We start from the raw sequence: 17,866 nt of genomic DNA, 5'->3' as shown, positions 1-17,866 counted from the left end.
AAGTTTACATTCAGGTCGCAGCGCTGCACAGACACAGTTGCATTTCACCTTTTTTCTGGAAATTCAGATGCATTCAAATTTCCAAATTACATTAGTACCGGATTTAAACGATCCGAAATCACCCAAAAAAAATTAAAAATTTCTGACGGAATTCGAATCGATGTGAATAGTTTGATTAAAAAAAAAAAGTTTTCAAATCGTTTTTCAAATTCAAATAGTTTTCCAATTTCCAAAGAGAATAAAATAGAAAAGAAAATAAAGGAATATAATAGAAAAAAAATACAATACAATAGAATAGAAAAGAATGTAACAGAAATTAAAAGAATATAATATAGTAAAACAGAACAAAATAGAAAAAAAAAACGGATAGAAAATAAAAATAAAAAAAAGAATAGAATAGACTACAATAGATTAGAAATTAAAAAATTTAAATTAAAAAATTTAAATTAAAAATTAAATAAAAAAAAACAATAGAATAAAAAGAATATAACCATTTCCCAAAAATTCAAATAGAATAAAATAGATTAGGATAGAATAGAAAGTAAAATAGAACAGAACAGAACAAATAGAAAAATAATAGAATTAAAAAAAAAGAATAGAATAGAATATATTAGAAAGAATATAACCATTTCTCAAAATTCAAATAGAATCAATTTTAATTTGAATAGAAAACAATAGATTAGAATAGGAAGATGGCTATATTCTATATTATTCTATTCAATTCTGAATTTCCATTTTATTGTTTTTTTTTAATTATATTCTTTTCTATTCTATTCTTTTCCATTTGAATTTCAGAAGATGGTTAGATTCTATTTGAGTCTATTATTTTTTTATTCTATTTGTTTCTATTCCAATTTCATTATATTCTTTTATTTTTCTATCCTATTTTGTTCTGTTTTATGCCATTATATTCTATTTTCTGTTAAATGATTTTCTATTCTATTTCTTTCTATTCTATTTCTTTATTTTCTATTCTATTTTTTTATATTCTATTCCTTTATTTTCTATTATTTTTTTATATTCTATTCCTTTATTTTCTATTATATTTTTTTATATTCTATTCCTTTATTTTCTATTATATTTTTTTTATATTCTATTCCTTTATTTTCTATTATTTTTTTATATTCTATTTCTTTATATTCTATTATATTTTTTTATATTCCTTTATTTTCTATTATATTTTTTTATATTCTATTCCTTTATTTTCTATTATATTTTTTTATACTCTATTCCTTTATTTTCTATTATATTTTTTTATATTCTATTCCTTTATTATTTTCTATTATTTTTTTTATATTCTATTTCTTTATATTCTATTATATTTTTTTATATTCCTTTATTTTCTATTATTTTTTTTATATTCTATTCCTTTATTTTCTATTTTATTATATTCTATTCCTTTATTTTCTATTATTTTTTTTATATTCTATTCCTTTATTTTCTATTATTTTTTTTTATATTCTATTATATTTTTTTATATTCCTTTATTTTCTATAATTTTTTTTATATTCTATTCCTTTATTTTCTATTTTTTTATATTCTATTCCTTTATTTTCTATTATATTTTTTTTATATTCTATTCCTTTATTTTCTACTCTAATTTTATTCTCTTTGGAAAACGATTCGAATTCAAAAACTATTCAAAATCGATTTGAAAATTATTCGGAATCGATTTGAATTCTGAAAATCCAAATCAATTTGAATACGAATAAACAAAACAAATTCCAAAAAACTAACTAAACGGGTTAAACAAATTTAACTAAACCAATTTATGTAAATAAAGAATTGTTCTGTACAAGAGATTAAATTGGGCCTCCGACATCCCAACCCCGTCCATGGAAACGGGATCACACTTATCCCATCGGTTTTTTATACTTTCAACTGATTTTCAGGTGGTCGAATCGCAAAGGAAGGGATTGCCCTGAGCGAACGAACATCTGCGCAGTTGCGAGGTGTACCCAGAAGTCATTGCCATAATTTTTCAGTAAAATTAATTGCAACTTGTATCAATATGAAGGGAAAAGCCCCCCCGAGAAAGAAGCGGAGATTGAATCATGTGTGGCTTCATTTACAGACACATTGGTGAATAAAAACCCGTTTGGACTTTTCACAGTTCTCACCGCCCTGGAAATTGGCATGACGGGCATTTCGGGTCTTCTGGTTACCGTTACTATAAATAAATCTGGCACCCGACACCCGATACCCTCCACACACCGTACATGGATCAGATAACACAACACAGATACCGATACTCACTACACACAGCACAGACGAGGGGACCCAATCACAGAATGTTCAACGTGCCGAGACCAGATCTAACAGATTCCACATTAAAAAGGCTGTTTTCTCACACACGCTACAATCTGATTCTACAATCTTTTTTTTGATCTGTAGTGCAAAAGCTGGCCTGATTGGATACAATTTAATTGCTCTGGATAGATTAGGTAAGGCCCTTGTGTGTTCGTTTTTGCAAATCTAAAATTGATTGTATAGAGATCTTAGATAAAGATAATATTCAATAAACAAAACCAGCTTTTCCTGCACTATTCAATCCCACTGCAGTACTTTGTTCTGCCACTAGGTGTCCTCAGTCTGATGGTCAGCATCATGCCACCCCCTCCATCCCGGACCAGCCCCCAACCTGTGACTGGACAGTGAAAGGAGAAGCAGCACAGTGATGAGCTCATCTCTCTGTCGCTCTCTCCTCCAACTGATTGACTCCTTGTGCTGCTTGTCCCCAGGGCCACCGATAGGGGGAGCACTGCGGGTCCTCCTGTAGGGGGACCGGACAACAGCGGGATTGGTGCATCTGGACAATTGACGAACAATGCATTGTGCCAGTGTCTCTCCCTCCATCATGTAAAAGCAGGTTTCTCCCCCTTTCCCATCCCGCACCCCCCCCCCCCCTTATCCCCCTGCAGTGCCGCTGGTTTCCCTATTCCACGGGCCCACACAGGCGGATTAAGAGTGGGGGAAGGAGCTGATAAATATGCCATTTACTGGCCCCTTCCTTTTCTGAATTGGACGCAGTGAGCAATCAGTACTGATCGGCTCCTGTGTCCATTCAGAATGGAACATAGTAATCTGTGTTTACTATGCTTCAGATTATGAATGGGGAGGAGCTTCTGTCTCCTGTTCATTCATCTTCAGTGCAGCTGAGGCTGCAGAGAAAAGGAACGGGGAATCCAAGTCCTCAATTCCTTTCTCTGTCTCAAAAAGGTGAGCTGTCAGGGGTTTAGACCCCTGATATTTCATCCAACCTCCCTCCCCCTTCATCAAGAGCATTGTAAAAAAAAAAAATAAAAAAAAAATGTAAAAAATCATTTTTAAAAACAATGTTAAAAATAATTCTTAATATTGCAAAAAAACTGCTTAAAAATTGTAAATTGTAAAAAAAAAAAACACTTTAAAAATTGGAAAAAAAAACTTTTTTTAAATTGTAAAAAAAATAAAAAAAATAAAAAATAAAGTAAAAAATTCTTAAAATTGCAAAAAATTGCTTTAAAAAATAAAATAAAAAAATAAGGTAAAAATTTTTTTTAATTTAAAAAAAATGCTGTAAAAATTTGAAGAAAATATATTTTTTTAAATTGTAAAAAAAGTGTTAAAAATGATTCTTAAAATTGCTAAAAAATTCTTTAAAAAAAAGTAAAAAAATATTGTTTTTAATTGTAAAAAAAATGCTTTAAGAATTGGAAAAAAAAATATTTTTTAATTTGTAAAAAAAAAAAAAAAAAAAATTTAAATTGGAAAAAATATTTTTTTTTTTAAATGCTTGTAATTCTTGTAGTTTTTGTAATTCGGGGTGCTGTCAGGTAGGCTGTACAGGGCCCTGTGATTTGTAATGTCAGCCATGCTCATCAAGTCTGAGCTCTGCTGTACAGGGAAGGGACTGCAAGAGGCTGGTACCACTCACATACTTGTATTAAAAAAATATATAAAATTAATTGAATGATATATTAATGATTACAAAGCTGCGAGGATTACAAAATCTGTGAATTATGTTTGCTTGGAGTTCACCTTTAAGTCCCCATTCAGACCCGGCTCAGTGAGCATGCGCGTCCTGCACAGAGTGGCCTATTCACTTCAATGGTCTGTCCTATGCGCGCTCGTCATCCAAAAAAAAAAGCTCCGGCTTGGCCAGCAAGCTGATGGCGATTTTTGGCACGCAATTCTGTCACGCACCAATCACAGCTCTACTTGGGGTGCCATTAAAATATAACGGCACTAACCGCGAGCTGCGCGTTCTGCCGCAATTTGGAATCGCCTTATCATGGAGCTTTACACATATAAAAGAAAAATCCTCGACCTGAGTGTGCCGTCTGCAGCCTCCCCCCCATAATATCTGTTACTAAAAATAGTAACTAAAAAAATACATTTCTACGGCTGATACACTGTAATGGGAATCTGCAGCCACACCCAGCGCCGGGGTCATGTCATCTTAGCTCCACCCCCATCAAAGACTTTGCGGTCACGCTCATCAGTCGGGAGAAAACACAGTTGCTCAGCAACTAAAACTTCCTGTAAAACTTGTGGTAAGAGACGGTCAGGAGACAAAAATAGTCTGAAAACTCTGCAAGTTGAGGCGTCTGATGGATTGCAACATCATCTCCGTACACCGCGAGCAAATCCGCGTACAAAGGAAACAATGTCTTCCTATAAACACCGGTGACCCCGCTCACTGAAAATATCCTATATATAAGACCAGTGACACGCTCACTGCAAAACACTGGTGACCCCGCTCACTGCTAATAACCTTTGGTACTCCATTGGCCAGAAATCCATGGTGCTCCACTGGCCAGAAACGATTAGGTGATCTAGTGGCCAGAAACGTATGGTGCCCCATGGACCAGAAACGTATGGTGCCCCACTGGCCAGAAACGTATGGTGCCCCACTGGCCAGAAACGCATGGTGCCCCACTGGCCAGAAACGCATGGTGCCCCACTGGCCAGAAACGCATGGTGCCCCACTGGCCAGAAACGCATGGTGCCCCACTGGCCAGAAACGCATGGTGCCCCACTGGCCAGAAACGCATGGTGCCCCACTGGCCAGAAACGTATGGTGCCCCACTGGCCAGAAACGTATGGTGCCCCACTGGCCAGAAACGTATGGTGCTCCATGGGCCAGAAACCCATGGTGCCCCACTGGCCAGAAACCCATGGTGCCCCACTGGCCAGAAACCCATGGTGCCCCACTGGCCAGAAACCCATGGTGCCCCCTTGGTCAGAAATGTATGGTGCCCCACTGGCCAGAAAAGTATGGTGCCCACTGGCCAGAAACATAGGGTGCCCATTGGCCAGAAACATATGGCGCTCACTGGCCAGAAACATAGGGTGCCCATTGGCCAGAAACATATGGCGCCCACTGGCCAGAAACATATGGCGCCCACTGGCCAGAAACATATGGCGCCCACTGGCCAGAAACATATGGCGCCCACTGGCCAGAAACATATGGCGCCCACTGGCCAGAAACATATGGCGCCCACTGGCCAGAAACATATGGCGCCCACTGGCCAGAAACATATGGCGCCCACTGGCCAGAAACATATGGCGCCCACTGGCCAGAAACATATGGCGCCCACTGGCCAGAAACATATGGCGCCCACTGGCCAGAAACATATGGCGCCCACTGACCAGAAACATATGGTGCCCAAATGGCCACAAATGTATGGTGCTCCCTTGGCCAGAAACAGATGGCACTCCATTGACCAGAATGTATGGCACTCTACTGATTTAGAAAGGTGTTGCATTCTACTGGTCAGAAGTTTTCTGTTATTCAAAAATGACGGGCATGGCATTCTATTGGTTGGAAACATGTTGCGCTCTACTGGTGAGAAAGGTACGGCACAGGAGTCATCCATCCCACCATTAATATGCAACACTTTTACCAAACACCCTGTTCCCCTGTGATCCCAACACTCTGCCGGGAGCTCAGATTATGGCACCATCGCTGGTTCAACCCATATACAATCCACATACAACCTACATATGATCTATATACAATCCACATACAACCTACATATGATCTATATACAATCCACATACAACCTACATATGATCTATATACAATCCACATACAACCTACATATGATCTATATACAATCCACATACAACCTACATATGATCTATATACAATCCACATACAACCTACATATGATCTATATACAATCCACATACAACCTACAGTGGTGTGAAAAAGTGTTTGCCCCCTTCCTCATTTCCTGTTCCTTTGCATGTTTGTCACACTTAAGTGTTTCGGAACATCAAACCAATTTAAACAATAGTCAAGGACAACACAAGTAAACACAAAATGCAATTTGTAAATGAAGGTGTTTATTATTAAAGGTGAAAAAAAATCCAAACCATCATGGCCCTGTGTGAAAAAGTGATTGCCCCCTAAACCTAATAACTGGTTGGGCCACCCTTAGCAGCAACAACTGCAACCAAGCGTTTGCGATAACGTGCAATGAGGCTTTTACAGCGTCCTGGAGGAATTTTGGCCCACTCATCTTTGCAGAATTGTCCTAATTCAGTTACATTAGAGGGTTTTCGAGCATGAACGGCCTTTTTAAGGTCATACCACAACATCTCAATAGGATTCAGGTCAGGACTTTGGCTAGGCCACTCCAAAGTCTTCATTTTGTTTTTCTTCAGCCATTCGGTGGTGGACTTGCTGGTGTGTTTAGGATCATTGTCCTGCTGCAGAACCCAAGTTCGTTTCAGCTTGAGTACACGAACAGATGGTCGGACATTCTCCTTCAGGATCTCTTGGTAGACAGCAGAATTCATAGTTCCTTTTATCACGGCAAGTCTTCCAGGTCCTGAAGCAGCAAAACAGCCCCAGACCATCACACTACCACCACCATATTTTACTGTTGGTATAATGTTCTTTTTATGAAATGCAGTGTTCCTTCTACGCCAGATATACTTGGACACACACCTTCCAAAGAGATCCACTTTTGTCTCATCGGTCCACAGAATGTTGTCCCAAAAGTCTTGGGGATCATCAAGATGTGTTGTGGAGAAATTGAGACGAGCTTTGATGTTCTTTTTGCTCAGCAGTGGTTTTCTCCTTGGAACTCTGCCATGCAGGCCATTTTTGCCCAGTCTTTTCCTGATGGTGGAGGCATGAACGCTGACCTTAACTGAGGCAAGTGAGGCCTGCAGTTCCTTGGACGTTGTTGTGGGGTCTTTTGTGACCTCTTGGATGAGTCGTCGCTGCGCTCTTGGGGTAATTTTGGGCAGCCGGCCACTCCTGGGAAGGTTCACCACTGTTCCATGTCTTCGCCATTTGTGGATAATGGCTCTCACTGTGGTTCGCTGGATTCCCAAAGCTTTGGAAATGGCTTTATAACCCTTTCCAGACTGATAGATCTCAATTACTTTCTTTCTCAATTGTTCCTGAATTTCTTTGGGTCTCGGCATGATGTGTAGCTTTTAAGGATCTTCTGGTGGACCTTACTGTGTCAAGCAGCTCCTATTTAAGTGATGCCTTGATTGTGAACAGGTGTGGCAATAATCAGGCCTGGGTGTGGCTAGAGAAATTGAACTCAGGTGTGGACAACCACAGTTATAGTATGTTTTAACAAGGGGGGCAATCACTTTTTCACACAGGGTGATGGTTTGGATTTTTTTTCACCTTTAATAATAAACACCTTCATTTACAAATTGCATTTTGTGTTTACTTGTGTTGTCCTTGACTATTGTTTAAATTGGTTTGATGTTCCGAAACACTTAAGTGTGACAAACATGCAAAGGAACAGGAAATGAGGAAGGGGGCAAACACTTTTTCACACCACTGTACATATGATCTATATACAATCCACATACAACCTACATAGGATCTATATACAATCCACATACAACCTACAAAATATGATCTATATACAGTATCTCACAAAAGTAAGTACACCCCTCACATTTGTGTAAATCTCTTCTTCTCTCTTTTCATGTGACAACACTGAAGAAATGACACTTGTCTACAATGTAAAGTAGTGAGTGTACAGCTTGTATAACAGTGTAAATTTCCTGTCCCCTCAAAATAACTCAACACACAGCCATTAATGTCTAAACCGCCGGAAACAAAAGTGAGTACACCCCTAAGTGAAAATGTCCAAATTGGGCCCAAAGTGTCAATACTTTGTGGCCGCCATTATTTCCCAGCACTGCCTTCACCATCTTGGGCATGGAGGTCACCAGAGCTTCACAGGTTGTCACCGGAGTCCTCTTCCCCTCCTCCATGATGACATCACAGAGCTGGTGAATGTTGGAGACCTTGTGCTCCTCCACCTTCCGTTTGAGGATGCCCCACAGATGCTCATGTAGTAAGGTCTTGTACCTCTTTTGATCCGAGAACCTCCAAAGCAAAAGATAGCTGACATCCTTCAATATGTGGTGGGTTGTCATAGTAGGTGCAAAGATGGTGAAAGTCATGGGGCTCCAGAAACTTCTTGGACGTAAAAGAGGTTTTATTTCTTTTGACAGTTCTTTTTACATATTTTGGGGAAAAGGGGTTAGGGCCAGGACACATTTCAATAGGTAAACAGCCGTGCGGGAAAAGGCCCCAGAAAGGTGCCACTTCTGCATGTACAGGATTGCCGTCTCCTATGGTAACAGTCCTTTAATAGTTCCTAACTCAAAAGTATCAGTTCTTTCAGCACCACTACAACTACTCCTTGTAGTCCTTCAATACTGAGCTTCTGGTCTCTCACTAGACCCATTGATTCACTGACTATGAATTCCTTGAGCTCCTCCAAGGTTTTCAGTGGCGTCACCGCCACTTCTCTGCTGGGTCCCTAGATGGGCATTAGAGATACTCCTCAAGCTTCACCCCTGCCAACCGGTTCGGATCCTGGGTTGACACACAAGGCTGCTCTGCAAGTGTCTCCTCCGCTGGTTGGGTCCCTGACTTGATCACCGCCTGAAGTTTCCCGATTCTCCACCGTGCCCGTCCATGAGAGTATGATTCCGGTACTTTCTTCAGTCCATCACCTTTACCCTCAGCTTCTTTAGCAAGGCAGTGGTGGTCTTGGAGGTGTGTTTGGGGTGGTTATCATGTTGGAATACTGCCCTGCGGTCCAGTCTCTGAAGGGAGGGGATCATGCTCTGCTTCAGTATGTCACAGTACATGTTGGCATTCATGGTTCCCTCAATGATCTGTAGCCCCCCAGTGCCGGCAACACTCATGCAGCCCCAGACCATGACACTCCCACCACCATGCCTGACTGTAGACAAGACACACTTGTCTTTGTCCTCCTCACCTGGTTGCCCCCACACACGCTTCACACCATCTGACACCAAATACGTTTATCTTGGTCTCATCAGACCACAGGACATGGTTCCAGTAATCCATCTCCTTAGTCTGCTTGTCTCCTGCAAACCGTTTGTGGGCTTTCTTGTGCATCATCTTTAGAAGAAACTTCCTTCTGGGATGACAGCCGTGCAGACCAATTTGATGCAGTGTGCGGCGTATGGTCTGAGCACTGACAGGTTGACCCCCCCACCCCCTACAACCTCTGCAGCAATGCTGGCAGCACTCATACGTCTATTTCCCAAAGACAACCTCTGGATATGACGCTGAGCACGTGACCTCAACTTCTTTGGTCAACCATGGCGAGGCCTGTTCTGAGGGGAACCTGTCCTGTTATACCGCTGTATGGTCTTGGCCACCATACTGCAGCTCAGTTTCAGGGTCTTGACAATCTTCTTATAGCCTAGGCCATCTTTATGTAGAGAAACAATTCTTTTTTTTTTTCAGATCCTCAGAGAGTTCTTTGCCATGAGGTGCCATGTATAACTTCCAGTGACCAGAATGAGAGAGAGCGAGAGCGATAACACCAAATTTAACACACCTGCTCCCCATTCATATCTGAGACCTTGTAACACTAACGAGTCACATGACACCGGGGAGGGAAAATGTCTAATTGGGCCCAATTTGGACATTTTCACTTAGGGGTGTACTCACTTTTGTTGCCAGCGGTTTAGACATTAATGGCTGTGTGTTGAGTTATTTTGAGGGCAAATTTACACTGTTATACAAGCTGTACACTCACTACTTTACATTGTAGACAAGTGTCATTTCTTCAGTGTTGTCACATGAGAAGATTTACAAAAATGTGAAGGGTGTACTTACTTTTGTAAAATACGGTATAATCTTTGTACAATCTACATATGATCTACATAAGAAGAGAGTCGTCAGACAACATAGAAAGGTCACATCACATCCACCAGACAGGAGAGACCCGACAGTCGGGAATGAGATCAGAAGACGATCGATCACAAGACAGACAATCGAGGGGACAGAAGAGGCAATGGAGGCACAGAGATCGGTACGATACCTGCAGAGTCCGGAGTCCTGATCTCAGTGAGCACAGAAAGATCGTCTTCAAATAAAAACACAAACCAAGTTAAAGGGTTAATAAGCAGACATGCAGGAAGGTTAGTATTGTTACATCACAACACGTCACATGATCACCCCGAAATCACGTCACATGATCACCCCACCCCCCAAATCCCGTCACATGATCACCCCACCCCCCAAATCCCGTCACATGATCACCCCACCCCCCAAATCCAGTCACATGATCACCCCACCCCCCAAATCACGTCACACGATCACCCCACCCCCCAAATCACGTCACACGATCACCCCACCCCCCAAATCACGTCACACGATCACCCCACACCCCAAATCACGTCACACGATCACCCCACCCCCCAAATCACGTCACACGATCACCCCACCCCCCAAATCACATCACATGAGCTTCCCACCCCCCAAATCACATCACATAATCACCCCAAATCACATCACATGATCACCCCACACCACAAATCCTGTCACATAATCACCCCACACCCCAAATCACGTCACATAATCACCCCAAATCACGTCACATGATCACCCCACCCCCTAAAATCACGTCACATGATCACCCCAAACCACATCACCCGATCACCCTAAATCACTTCACATGATCACCCCACATCACATGATCATCCCACATCAGGTCACATAATCACCCCAAAAGCCAAAATTAAGAGAAACATGTAAATACAAAATTAAAATAAATCTAGTTAAATAATATATATTTAACTAGATATAATATTTATATAGATATACATATTTAAAATAAAAATTAAAAGAAACTAATAATAATAATAACAACAACAATAATAATAATAATAATAATACAGAACAGTTTAATCTTATTACAAGTTAGCATCAGTATTGTAGGGGAGGGTTAGACTCTCAGCCAGGTGTGTATTAGTAGGAAATTATATGTGTAGCGCTATGATAAAGACAGAAATATAAAATTATACGTGTCACCGTATCATTCCCTAGTGTTAAATGAACACGGACCACAAAAAAACACATTTAAACAATCAAATAAACATTTGGATCGCAAATATAAGTGGAAAAATATATAAGTCAATAATAATCCTTCACAGATAATTCTCAGAAAAATGTCCAAGTGCTAAAAAAGTCCCAAACCGTGAATTCCGATAATGAATTTGTAGAAGGATCAACTTTTCCCAAAAACAGCCATCAAAGACAGTGTGTGCTCTTCTTACATGCAGCACCCCCACCGTGAAAAGGTGTGTATTATTACACCGAGGAGAGTGGAGGGGGGGGGGGGGACGTTAGATTAGCAGATTTAGATACAGTAACACACTGAAGCCAAACTCCGGCTCCCACTTTATAATCAGTTACAGCGGTTTTCTTTTCTCCTTTTGGGATAAAGCTTTTACATGAATAAATAAAAGCTGATCATTGTAAATGGTTTGCCTCTTCCCTGTAAACTGAGACATCTGGAAGAGAGCTTGCTTTTTTGAAAGAACGACAGACTGGCTGTTTGGATCACCAGATAAAAATAGAAGAAAAAAAAAAAAAAAAAAAAAAGAAAATGAATGCAGCCATCGCATCTAAAGATTGGGAAGCTGCAATATAATAAATGTTTTCTTGGAATTTAATAACACTGTAATGTGTAGAACTGCTACATTGTAACGTTTTGAATTTGTAACATTTTATTTCCCTGTGTGTATAATATATATATTTATACACACACACACACACACACACACACACACACACACACACACACAATAATAAACCATCACTGGCTGGTGATTGTGAGTCAGGAGTCGAATATTTGAAATTCTTCCATTTCTGGAGGAGTTCCTGAGAAGATATGACCAGCTGTGCCCCCCCCCCCCCCCCCCCCCGGGCTCCGGGAACCAATCAGAGGACACGAAAGGAACATTCCAAGGAAGTGACAGCGAAAGATTTAGGCAAAAAAATTTAAGCTGATTAACCCCTTTCAACCGCATCAAACCCTCTTGGGCTGGAAGTGGTCAAAACAAAAATCTGGCTGCAGCCATGAGCTTGTTGTTGTTGTTTATTTCAGCGGGTTGATCGTCTGTTTAGCAAAAAAAGTGATCCAGGAGGCTCTAGAGCTGCCTGATCACTTTGACATTGGCGAGAATGGCCACCATGAAAGCAATAAAGATAAAAGAAAAAAATAAAAATAAATAACTACATTGTAATTTTTAAAAAAAATGTAATTTGGTAATAAAAATGTAAAAAATTAAATTTTAATAAATACATTGTAACATTTTTTTTTAAAAAGTGTGAATACACTGTAATAAAAAAATAAAGTAATAAATAAAAATAACTACATTGTAATAAAAAAAATGTAATTTGGTAATGAAAATTACAATTGTTATAAATAATATGGTAAAAAAAATAAAAAACACACGTGTGAAATAAACACACTGTAATAAAAAAATAAAAGTAATAAATAAAACAAAAAAAACATTTGTAATGAATAAATATATTGCAATTAAAAAAGAATGTAATAAATACAATGTAATAAAAATAAAGTGATAAATAAAACACATTGTAATAAATACATTGCAATTAAAAAAAATGTCATAAACAAATACACCAACAAAAAAATGAAAAAGAAATAAAATAATACATTGTAATAAAGAAAAAAATTGTAAAAAAAAAAAAAAAAAAAAAAAAAAAATCGTAAAAATGTTTAAAAATAAATATATACTCTTCTTCACAGAGAGCTCCATATGGCACATGCTCGGACTCGTCCCCCAGTGCAGGGGCTGCAGTGCGCTCTCCTGTACGGATCTATTATGTTATTAGACAGAGGAAGGTAAAAGCGGTCTGTCCGGTTCTGCAGCATGGCGGGATGTATGGGATGTATGCATGCCCCGAGGCGGCTTTATAACTCAGGGAAGCAAAACAGATCTCCTCTGAATGCACCTCGTCTCACAGATGACTTCCATTCCTCCTACAACTTTAAATAGATGTGCCGACAGCTTCTCCACCACAACCAGCCCTGGGGCCTCAATATTCTAACCTGCACCAGTGTCTGCCGCGCGGTGACTGCAGACAGCTGCCCAAGCTCAGGACAGCAAACTGCTGGCTCCTCCCACCAGCCATGATCTGTCTGCATTGCATAGAGATGCACAGAGACCCAGTGATGACATCACCAGGACTAAAATAAGGCATATAATAAAAACAGAAATACTTTATTTAAAAATGGCATTATGTTGATGGGGGTAGAGAGGAAATTGTTCACATTTTGTGATGTTACAACCAAAAACGTAAATGTATTTTATTGAGATTTTATGTGATGGACCAACACAGAGTGGCACATAATTGTGAAGTGGAAGGAAAATGATAAATGGTTTTCAACCTTTTTTTACAAATAAATATGTGAAAAGTGTGTGTGTGTGGGGGGGGGGGGGGGGTATTTGGCCCCCTTTACTCTGATACCCCTAACTAAAATCTAGAGGAACCAAATGCCTTCAGAAGTCACCTAATTAGTAAATAGAGTCCACCTGTGTGTAATTTAATCTCAGTATAAATACAGCTGTTCTGTGAAGCCCTCAGAGGTTTGTTAGAGAACCTTAGTGAACAAACATCATCATGAAGGCCAAGGAACACACCAGACGGGTCAGGGATGAAGTTGTGGAGAAGTATAAAGCAGGGTTGGGTTATAATAAAATCTCCCAAGCTTTGAACACCTCACAGAGCTCTGTTCAATCCATCATCAGAAAATGGAAAGAGTATGGGACAAGCGCAAACCTACCAAGACACGGCCGTCCTCCTAAAATGACCAGCCGGGCAAGGAGAGCATTCATCAGAGAAGAGCCAAGAGTTCCATGGTAACTCTGGAGGAGCTGCAGAGATCCACAGCTCAGGGGGGAGAATCTGTCCACAGGACAATTATTAGTCGTCTCTCCACAAATCTGCCCTTTATGGAAGAGTGACAAGAAGAAAGACATTGGGGAAAGAAAGTCATAAGAAGTCCTGTTTGTAGTTTGTGAGAAGCCATGTGGGGGAGGGGGCAGCAAACATGTGGAAGAAGGTGATCTGGTCAGAGGAGACCAAAATTCTACTTTTTGGCCTAAAAGAAAAACGCTATGTGTGGGGAAAACCAACACCGCCCATCCCCCGAACACACCATCCCCACCGTGAGACATGGTGGTGGCAGCATCATGTGGTGGGGATGGCTTTCTTCAGCAGGGACAGGGAAGCTGGTCAGAGTTGATGGGAAGATGGATGGAGACAAATACAGGACAATCGTAGAAGAAAACCTGTTAGAGTCGGCAGAAGACTTGAGACCGGGGCGGAGGTTCACCTTCCAGCAGGACAACGACCCGAAACATCCAGCCAGAGCTACAATGGAATGGTTTACATCAAAGCATATTCATGTGTTAGAATGGCCCAGTCACAGCCCAGACCTAAATCCCATTGAGAATCGGTGGCAAGACTTAAAAATTGCTGATCACAGACGCTCTCCATCCAATCTGACAGAGCTTGAGATATTTTACAAAGAAGAAGAATGGGCAGAAATGTCCTCTCTAGATGTGCAAAGCTGGTAGAGACACCCCCAAAATTACTTGTAGAGAAAGGGGGTTCTACAAAGTATTGACTCCGGGGGGCGCCATACAAATGCCCCTCCCCCCCCACTTTTCACACATTTATTTGTATCTTTTATCATTTTCCTTCCACTTCACAATTATGTGCAACTTTGTGTTGGTCTATCACATAAAACCCCAAGAAAAAAGTTTTTGGCTGTAACATGACAAAATGTGGAAAATTCCAAGGGGTGTGAATACTTTTTCAAGGCACTGTATATTGTAGCCACTCTTAGGGCTCATGTACACTGGCAGCTCCTAAACTTGAGTTTGGTGGGGGTTTTTTTTGCCAAAGCTCCTAAACCAGGGGTCTCAAACTAGCAGCCCTCTAAACCTATGTGTACATTAACATGTAGGCTTTTATGGAGTAGCGTTTAGCCCAGGGGGGTCTCAAACTGGCGGCCCTCCAGCTGTTGGGAAACTTCAAGTCCCATGAAGCATTGCAGGGCTGACAGTTACAAGCATGATTCACACAGGCAGAGGCATGATGGGACTTGCAGTTCCGCAACAGCTGGAGGGCCACCAGTTTGAGACCCCTGTGGACAGACCTAAACTCCTAAACCCAACTCCATAAAAGCCTACCCTTCAATGTACACATAGGTTTTCAGGATCATTAAGGAGCTGCTGTGGTTGGGGGGGGGGGGGGGGGGGGGTTCAATCTCTCTCTACTGAATGCGGAAGAACTGCACTCAGAGTAGAGCTGCACGATTAATCGTTAAGAATCGTTATCGCAATTTTTTTCTGTGTTGCGAACTTGAAAAAAGTATTTCCTGATTCATTCTATGCAGAGAATCCTCTCTGCTCTACTAGAGCCACAGCCATCAAAAGAAAGGGAAAAACAAAAAACAAAAAAAAACAAACAGGCAGTCTGCCAAGAATCACAACATTCTTTAGCAGTGGAACTTAAATAGAAACATTGTAACAATTTGTCCTTTAGATCAAAGGAATACACTTTAGTGTGTAAATGAGGGAAGTTTAACCATTTAAACACTAAACCTTTTTCTGAAATTTGTTGGTTTCAATTTAAAGCGGAGCTCCACCCTAAAGTGCAACTTCCGCTCATTGGAACCCTCCCCCCCCCCTCCGGCGCCACAATTGGCACCTTTCAGGGGGGAGGGGGGTGCAGATACCGGTACAGTACAGGTATCTGCACCCACTTCCGGCATAGCTATCTGCGGAAAGGGGCGTAGATTACGCCCCTTTCCGAAGGTCCCCCGCTGTCTGCTGGGAAACACACGGATCCCAGAGACAGCGGGGACCATCTTTATTGCGCAGCGCGACTCGCGCATGCGCAGTAGGGAACCGGGAAATGAAGCCGCAAGGCTCCACTTCCTGATTCCCATAACCAAGATGGCGGCGGCAGCACCCGAGAGACGATCGAGAGATCGGCTTCGGGTGCCGACATCGCGGGCGCGCTGGGCGGGTAAGTGTCATTATTTTAAAAGTCAGCAGCTGCAGTATTTGTAGCTGCTGGCTTTTAAAAAAAAAATAAATAAATAAAAAAAAAAAAAAAAAAACGGCGGACTCCCACTTTAAAATAATTTTTTTTTATTTGCTAGAAAATTACTTAGAACCCTATATATATATATATATATATATATATATATATATATATATATATATATATATATACACACACACACACATACATACACACACACACACACACACACACACATATATATATATATATATTAATATTAGAGAGAGAGAGATGGATATAGGTAGATAGATATATAGATATAGATATATAACATTTTTTGTAGAGACCCTAGGGAATAAAATGGTGGTTGTTGCAATATTTTATGTCACTGTATTTTTTTGCAGCGGTTGTTCAAATGCAATTTTTGGGGAAAAAAAATTACACTTTAAGGAATAAAAAAAATAAAAAAATAAAAAAAAAAAACACAACTAATCAGTAAAGTTAGCCCAATTTTTTTTGTATAATGTGAAATATTTTACGCCGCGAGAATCGTGATCTTTTTATTCCAAGCAAAAAAAAAAAATTGTGATTCTCATTTTGGCCAGAATCGTGCAGCTCTGGTTTAGAGTAGGAACATTTTGACGCAGCAAAATCCCGGTAAAAATCGCGGCACGATTTTGCCTCCTTTTTGCGTTTTCTTGCGGCCGGCGGTCAACCTAGTGTGTGTGTAGATGAGCCCTTATTGTGCCTAGTTGAATTGATCTCAGTGGTCATACAGCTCATTAGGTTCCCTCCTCCCCTACCTTTGGGGGGGGTTGATCAAAGGCACACCCCCTGTGGGGGAGAAAATGCAGTCGTACAGCAGGGATGCTGATTGCACTCCCCAGTATACAGAGAGAGCACAAATGTGAGATGCAATCCAAGAATACAGAAGAGGGAAGAATCATGGCTGACTTCATTAGAAGGATGAGTCAATGTGCCGCCCCGGAGTCTATAGAGCTCCGCCGGGTCCTGGCGGCACTTCATTATCCTGATGATGATGCGATGGAATGGGGTCCAGCGCCTGCAGTCATAAGACGGGAGACATCCCTTCCTCTTCACAGCACGCCGTTATCGCATCCTGCACAGGAAGACGCCATTCAATATATTGGAGCCTCTATAAAAGACGAGTCTATAAACCACAACTATAGATCTGTCTGAGCTCCGTCCTCACCATTGTCCGCACACAATGGCAGCCGGCTCGGTGCAAGGCTCCACTTCATTCGCTGACACAAATCACCCACTTTGTCCTTCCAGAGAATAAAAATCCGTCCTATACAACATGTCCTGTTCAGTCTCATCCACCCAAAAATGTCATCTATTGCACACCACCAGTCTTTAGATGAGGAGGCTGCACTCGTTTTCTTTTTTCCAGGCCTAATTTACTATAGATAACATATTATTTTTCTTTTGTTGCAATATTCACTTTCAATCCTGAGATTTCCCCTGCAGTACTACTTT

The 17,866-nt window shown here is 40.6% G+C and overlaps 1 protein-coding gene across 1 annotated transcript in view; it reads right to left on the bottom strand.

The window, feature by feature from the left end:
- Positions 1–17,866, bottom strand: part of ANO5 (anoctamin 5) — a 137,627-nt gene that overhangs the window by 93,120 nt on the left and 26,641 nt on the right. The window contains 1 exon segment of the mRNA XM_077453611.1: positions 10,338–10,382. Within this exon segment, the coding sequence (XP_077309737.1) occupies positions 10,338–10,382 (45 nt within the window).

Source organism: Lithobates pipiens, unplaced genomic scaffold (assembly GCF_037356315.1).
Source record: "Lithobates pipiens isolate NorthernLeopardFrog02 unplaced genomic scaffold, aLitPip1_a1.2 Scaffold_24, whole genome shotgun sequence".
Classification (NCBI taxonomy): Eukaryota; Metazoa; Chordata; class Amphibia; order Anura; family Ranidae; genus Lithobates; species Lithobates pipiens.
The sequence above is the reverse complement of the archived record's forward strand: the minus strand, read 5'-3'. Positions and strand labels throughout refer to the sequence as shown.